General features: G+C 42.4%; 1 protein-coding gene across 1 annotated transcript; it reads left to right on the forward strand.

Annotated features, from left to right (window-relative positions):
• The first annotated feature begins 2,333 nt into the window (after positions 1–2,333).
• marcksl1a (MARCKS-like 1a) lies at positions 2,334–4,417 on the forward strand. The gene is made up of 2 exons (XM_083924865.1): positions 2,334–2,618; positions 3,875–4,417. The coding sequence occupies exons 1-2, from the start codon at positions 2,529–2,531 to the stop codon at positions 4,409–4,411; spliced, it is 627 nt and encodes a 208-aa protein (XP_083780991.1). The 5' UTR covers positions 2,334–2,528; the 3' UTR covers positions 4,412–4,417.
• The last annotated feature ends 3,623 nt before the right edge of the window (positions 4,418–8,040 follow it).

An 8,040-nucleotide genomic window follows, 5' to 3' on the forward strand; every position in this document is an offset into this window, starting at 1 on the left:
TTATGTTTAGCACTGAAGTTCTTAATAAGACAAGACTCAGTGCTCTTCATTTGTTACATACTCCATAAGATTTTCATCTATTTCATTTTCTTTTGAGTTACTATCTATAAAAGTGAGTTAAAACAATTGTTATTGATCATATGACCCACTAATGAAAACACTTCTTCTTGCCTTTTTTGCCCAGTAATCCAATGTGTCTGTGGCGACATTTGCACTAGATGTAAATAAGCAGCCATGTTAGTGAGGCTGCTGACAGCGCCCAGCTCAATGGTTATGCTGCGTTCACTTGTAATCGGAAATTCCAACTGCTATATCGAAAATAATCTACGTCTATGAACATATCACTTATGTTTGAAACGTATGAGTGACAAATGTGTTCTTTGCACATTTGTACATATATATATATATATATATATATATATATATATATATATATATATATATATATATACTGTTTTATATTTCTGTTGTTGTTTGTATAGCTGGGGTTTGAAACGAAAACAATTTCCCCCTGAGATTATTAAAGTATTTCTGATTGTGATCTGATTGTGATCTGACAAACCCGAGGTTAACAATCTTTCTCTATAGAGAAAACATGTTTCTTGGTCTGATCAAACCAGAAACCTCCCTTTGAAATCTGACAACCTTAATGTATAAACCTCATGAGAATGATTGAGACGTCCCACATCAGAGAGCAAAGCCTGGATGGTGCGATGCGGGAGGAGGGGTAAAAGTTAAAACACATCTTTCCTTCTTGACTCAGTTTAGGGGAATGTACGGAGCGTGGGCGGTTTGTTAAGAGGGCGAGAGGGGGGTGCAGATTGTGAACCCCTGAGGGTGAAGCCCACTGTGGGAAGCTCAGCCTACTGAATGGATGGAGACCATTCTCTGGGTGGTGTATGCATGCCTCGCATACCACGGCTGTGACATGTTTGTGCCAGTGTGTGTACAGAAAGGCGAAAAGAGAGAGAGACATATGGAGCTATAAAGGGATGCCCCAAGAGAATACGGGACTTTAATAATAAGAGGAAATCATAAATTCCACTTAATGAAGTCCCATAATGCTGACACTCAAACAGAGCGCCATATTGTTAACATGGGTTCATCTGCGGGATAAATGAGGGCCTTGTTGATGGGAAAGAAGGGATAATTTGGTTAAGGTTGCCACATTTATAAGTAACGGCTTAAAAACCAGCAGCTGGCACATATAAATGAATGTATGAGTCTGTTTCAAAGACTGTAGAAGCAGTCCACTGGCTTTCATAACTCATTTTAATACACATGACCCCTGACCTCACAAGAGGAACCCATCAGCTTCGGGGATCCCAAAATACTGCATCGTCATTGCTGCGATCGTGGGATTCGCTCGTCCGGCCAAGAGACCTCATTACTGGCTGACAGGCTGATTCACTGTCTCCCTGTCTGAGTCGGTGACAAAGCAGCCCCAGTGCCATCGCAAGGTCTCCGCCGAGTGCAAAGCCTCGCCGCGTGTTATGTAACCACTTTACTCTTGGAGAGCCGGGGCCTGTCACTCAAAATCTGAGGCCCATTAATGAATTCTTCAGCGCTCGTTCAAAATCGTGCAGAAAAAAACCCTCCTCATCAGGGGGTTTAAGTCACTGAAACTGTGAGATAGATCATGTTAAACCTGGAAAGAAGTCAATGTTATCTTCATAAAAAGGGAATGGGAGTCTGGAAATCATGAGCTTGAAGTAAACACTGCACTGGCCCCTAGTCTTTCTGACACTTTATGGCTAAAAAATGTTTATTTGCAACACTTTATCACAGGTCCATGTGACTATACATATCTATAGTTAGCACTTAAAAAAAACTGATGTTCCCTTCCCTGATTTGCATAGTCATAGTCAACTGAAGAGGAGACGAAGACCGTTTTATTTCCCTTATGGACTCCAAAAAAGTAGGTTGGGAATCCCTGGTCTGTGCATTTCTATAATTATTTATAACACTTGATGGGGGCTATTGTTTGTCCATCGAATTAACACTCTTTTACAACATTATATACTGCTTTACGATTATGATACTTTGTTAGAATAAAGTTGTGTTTGACCTGTATGATCTCAGTTTCTTGCAACAAGCGAACAAAGTTTAAAAAGTTAAAAATCTTCCAGACATGGGAAACAGTGGGGGAAAGTCCTGCCGATCATCCAGTTGAGCGGCAGACTGTTGCAGTGACAGCGGGCTGAGGGAGGCCCGCCCCCCGGCTGCAGATTGGACAATTCCCCGGCTGCCACGCCCACTCGGGTCGATTTTGAGGCGCGGTTGAAATACTCACAGCCTCATCACCGACATCCTTTAATTTGAGCTCAGCCGCCGTGGGGTCCGCACTCACTGAACGAGGGATCTTTTCTCGTTTTTCCAAACCTACTACAGGGAGAGAAGGAGATCGGACTTTTTTTAAACCTCTTTTGGCAAGATCTTAGCCATCCCAGAGCTGGATTTTTAAATCTCAAAAAACTCCTCGAGGTTTTTCTTTTTCGATTTTTTTGCTCAGAACACACAAGAAAAAAATGGGAGCCCAGTTGTCCAAGGGTGGAGTAGCTGTTGAGGGCAAAGCCGCCGCTGCCGCCGACCCTGCTGCTGCCAAGGCCAACGGCCAGGTGAGTAAAGAGGCCGGACATGCCCGAGCATCCGCGGGGAGCCACATGGCACCCAACGCCCACTGGCACCGGTGCCACGGCGGGGCTCAGGGCTGCGATGGGGAGTCTAGCTGTTGCTCTTCCACACTCGTGCACTGATGTCAGATCAGTCCCTCTGTAAGCCACATGGCCATGGAGCAACACGAGTTTGAATGAAATTAACAGGTTGTCTAAATCCAGGGGACCTCCAGCAGAGCAGCCGTCGAGCGGCCATGCTCGTCCCCGCTCGGCGCGCATCAGATCTGCCTTTTTGTTAATCCCCGTCCGGTGGTCCCAGAGGGGGCTTTTTTACCCGATATTTGTTCGCAGGGACGACGGATTTGGGTCGAAATGTGTGTTTGGACCGTGTTCTCTCTCATGAGTTGGCTGTAGTCGGGGAAAGTATCGCTCTCACGTCGAACAAAAGACACGAAAGGAAACGGTGAAAAGGATGCAAATGCGCTCTGCTGGAGGCGCATTTTGCGGAGTTGCAAACAAAAGCGCGAACAGGCGCCAATTCAAGCCCCCGCCGGTACAACTGTTCCGCGTTTAGTTTCGTGTAGTTCGACTAGATTCAACACGGACGCGGATAAAGTGACAGATTAGTGATTATTGCAGATTGTTGGGAGTTGAAGGAGGCGCTTGCTCGAGTCTGACCCCAGATCAGAAGATGCATTATGTGACACAATATGATGATCCCGGGTCGTTGGAGTTGACCCCCTCTCCCTCATTAAGGGTGCAGTCGATTAATTGAATGTGACATCGGCCTTATCAGTGTCCTGGCTGGTGTGTGCCGGCTGTATTGTGGCCACCATTGAGCTCGAGCAGAGAGCAGCGGTGGATGTGAGCCGCAGCTCTTGGATGAGAGCAGAAAGCAGGTTTGGTGGGGATTCCTTTGTTCCCCAACTTGCTGTCTGTGTTGACGTTTAGATGCAGCACTACTGCCCCCCTGTGTCTGCTTGGAGTCATGCAAACAGCTGTTGAACCCTCCTGAACCTCTGTCAGGGCAAGCAGCTTTCCTCAAGTATAACATGGATTAACTATTGGAGTAAATGGGGCTAATGCTAATCTGTCATATGCCAGAGCTCTTTAGATTTATTTGGGATGTTGTACACATTTCATCTACAGTTTATCCATCTGTGTATTCCACTGATATTCCATTCCAGAGCCATGTGTTTATTTTGACCCAGTTTGATTATTTTAATCCACGACTAATGAGTTCTTCTTCTTCTTTGCAGGAGAACGGCCACGTCAAGACTAACGGCGATGTGTCAGCCAAGCCCGATGGGGAAGTGGCCGCCGCAGATGGAAACGGAACAGCCGAGCCAGCCAAAGAGGGCGAAAATGGCACCGGGGATGCCATCGAACCCGCCCCCGCGCCTGAAGGTGAGGCAGCCAAAGCAGAGGGTGAGGCCGCCAAGGAGGGCAAGAAGAAGAAGAAGTTCTCCCTGAAGAACTCCTTCAAGTTCAAGGGCATCTCACTGAAAAAGACCAAGAAGGGCAGCGAGGAGGGCAAGGAGGAGGCCGCCTCCCCCACGGCCGAGGACAAGCCCGAGGAGAACGGCCACGCAGCCAAGGAAACCAAAGAGGAGACGCCGGCCGCTGAGGCCAAAGAGGACGAACCCGCTGCTGCTGCTGCTGCACCCGAGGGAGAGACCAAAGCGGCGGAGGAGGCCCCACCCACAGAGGCTGCCCCAGCCGAGGAGGCCGCTGCCGCCGCCCCTGCTGAGGACACGACACCTGCAGCCTCTGAGGGCGAGGCCATGGCAGAGTGACTGCGCCCACCCCCCACCCGCCACGGCACCTGAACTGATTTTCCAAGATTAAAGTATATAAATATATATATGAGAGACTCGTGCCACATTCTTAAAGTTATAAACAAAACTAGGAAAGAAGAAAAAGGATATATCACGTTTGCTGATTCAACCACCAGTTCACTGCCTTTTTATTAGTTCTACGACAGACGGAAACTCACCGGGCCCTCTCATGACGAAAGTGTCGGCGTGCGTGTCGCCCCCTCATGGCGCACACAGGAACTGGCGTGTGGCGAAGGTAATGGATTGGATGTGGAGCGAATCAGGAATACTGACTTATTTTCCCAATTCATGGAGAAGCATCCTTTTTTAACAGCGTGGCAGCCCTATAACATTTTATTTTTCTTTCTCATCATTTTTGGGATCTAAAAATGGCCACCGCTGCAGAGCGGGGCAGACCATCTCCTTCACACCAAATGACTGTTATACGGACACATAAACCTTTTCAAAAAGATCTTATTCATTTTTAGAATTCTACATTCCTATGTTTTACCCCCAAATTTCAAGTATTTTGTCATGTATAGAAAAGTGAAAATCGAGGAGGGGAGGTGGAAAAGAGCAATGTCTTTGTTTGTGCATTTAGATTCTTTTTCTGGCTAAAACCACATTCAAGTTTCTTGAGTATTGCAGTGTTCACATTTCAGAGTTTATGACCATGCAGGGGTTGGGATTGTGTACAAAAATGTGAGCTTTTTATCTGCAAACTGTCTCTGTAAATATGTTTTGGCCGATATTTTTTGGTTCTCTTTATTTTGCTATCGTTTGAAGATGTTAATGGTTTTATTGTAACTTTTAATAAGGGTAAATAAATGTTCGATCCCCTCTGTCTGTGTCTCGCCTTGTGATTCTACACCTCAGGAAGCTGACACTGTTTTCTAAACTAGTCTACAGCATGCATACACAAAACACATCAGTTATAATCAATACAGTTTCATTTATAGAGCCAAATCATCCAAATCTCAAGGCACTTTACATATAGAGGTCAGACCACTCTATGACTGAATAAGGATCTACAGAGACCCAATAATAAGACCCTTTAATAATAACACCAATAATTTAATATACATATGCAGTATTTATCCAGAAGTCTTGTGCGGCCAGTGGCATCGAATACCTTTGAAAATGAATTAAAGAGCATACTGTCTCATTTGAAATTTCATTCAAATGAACCATGATTTAGATGAATAAGGTATAAACAAGCTTTATATCTTTCAGCCTACATATTAAAATGGCAGAAGATATTAAAACAGTATTATTCATGAGCTCCAATAGGCACAGATAAGGTGCTAAAATACAACGAACGTTAGTAAACATGAGGCTGAGTCGTTCTTGATTCATGCTCGTTCTAAGGTCACATCTTACACCAATGTTGATGTTAGTATGAGTATTTATTATAAAGTCTTTCATTACAATAGGAGCATATTTCCACATTGCCTTCCGCGACACATATTACTTGTGTATGTGATAAGCCTTTCAATCCAATCAGTGGCTTGTGTGTGGAGCGTTAAGTGTCATAATAGGATTTCTTATGTAATTATTAATTCATTATGTTAACATATTTGACATGTGGTCATCGGATGCCAGAGTTAGACTCAGTTAAATTGTCAATTCATTATCAGATGCTTAAACTAGCTCCTTTTATGAGCTGGTCTCTGGCTCCCTCTAGTGGACAGAAGTGTGTACCGTACCTGGATGTGCACACTGTGGTTTATAGTAGACACCTTAATCACACGCCGTTCGTGTTTGGCGAGGTTAGCCACGGTGTAAACTAGTTTTATCGTGTTATCTTTGGCAGTGGTACTGTGTTTTAACGAGGCGTCGAAGTAGGTTTGGCAAACATGTGTCTGTGCAACACATTAAGGTAAGTTTCGCGTGGAGGCGTGGGATCGAGTCCCACTTCTGACAATAATAAATATATTTCTGTTATGCTCATGATTATTACCGTAACAGCTAAATTAACCTGATTTCCATTTTAAATATGTATTCTTGCAGTGTGTGGTGGGAATTGACATGGATTAGAAAGCTATACCTAGTTGTATACCTGATAAGCTAATTTTTTAATATATGCCTTATATGAAGCATAGTACATACCTCAGCAGTTTTTTCAGTGTAACATAAACCAGATGAATAATCGGGCTTCATTGCATAGCAGATATTATATTGACGCGTTCATGAACTATTAGGCATTTGTCACGTTTCAAAGGAATAGAAAGGCCACAGAGTTCACAATACCTTTCGGATCGTTCAGCTGTTTAACTGCAACAGTACTGCCATCTACACTTCGGAGAGCCGTGGGCTACAACTCAAAATGTGTTGCGCGTCCACATCAGCGTGTACGGTAAAAGCTCCAGTTGATGATGCATTCAAGTTATCTCGTTAATTCTGAAATTTATATTTTTAAAACGGTAACTTTTTTCTTCTTCTTCTTCCTCTTCTTCTTCTTCTTCTTCTTCTTATTATTATTATTATTATTATTATTATTATTATTATTATTATTATTATTATTATTATTACTATTATTATTATTATTATTATTACTATTATTATTATTACTATTATTATTATTATTATTATTATTATTATTACTATTATTATTATTATTATGTTGCTTTGTTGAAATGCATACCCCTGTCATTACTTTCTTATTCTTTCAATGCATCATTTGTAATTGTAATCATATGCTAAAACTATGACAATATCCCAATAATTCCATTAAAAACGTATGCATTCAATTCAATTTTATTTATAGTGCTAAATCATAACAAACGTTATCTCAGGACACTTTACAGAGTAGGTAAAGACCTTGAGTTATCAGTGAATTTTACAATATTCTTGTTCAAAATGTACCTCTGTGATGATTTTCATGTTGTTTTACAGTACAATCTCTAACAATAAGGTGCTAAAGTCATACCTCATATGGACATATTGATTGTTACAGATGTCTCCAGGTACATCTGTGATGATTTTTGTGTCGTTTGTCGTATTGTTAAACATGCTTATTTCAAATAAAAAAATACACTCTGCTGTGACACAACTTGTAACTAATCAGGAGTTTGCTGACAATTTGATTTAATATTGAAATAGGTTTCTTAAAATAAGCATCTATAGTAATCCATGGGTGCATGAGGTAGGCCTATGACCTAAGCACATTATTATTTAAGAAAACATGTTTCAGTAAAGCAACTTGAAAACCATCACAGAGGTATCTGGGTGCCTGTTGAACAAGAATATTGTGGAATTTGCTGATAAGTTTGATAAAAGCTATCGATTTTTTTCTGTAGAAATCCCTGGTATGTTGTCATGGTTTTAGCATATGATCATTACAAATGCTGCATTGAAAGACTGATAGATTAATGACAGCGGTATGTATTTGAACCATAGATAGTCTATATCGTGGATATCGATTCGTAGCCATTCGAATATAGATTTCAGAAATAACGAGGTGACCTGAATGCATCATGAAGTCCCCGTCAGTGCCTTTTACCGTTTACTCTGACGTGGACGCGCAACAGATTGTAGCTAGCTAGCTGGAGATTGCGGATGATGATTGGTCGCAGAATGCTGAAGGCGCGAATATGATTGGTCGAGAT

Source organism: Echiichthys vipera (assembly GCF_963691815.1).
Source record: "Echiichthys vipera genome assembly, chromosome: 12".
Classification (NCBI taxonomy): Eukaryota; Metazoa; Chordata; class Actinopteri; order Perciformes; family Trachinidae; genus Echiichthys; species Echiichthys vipera.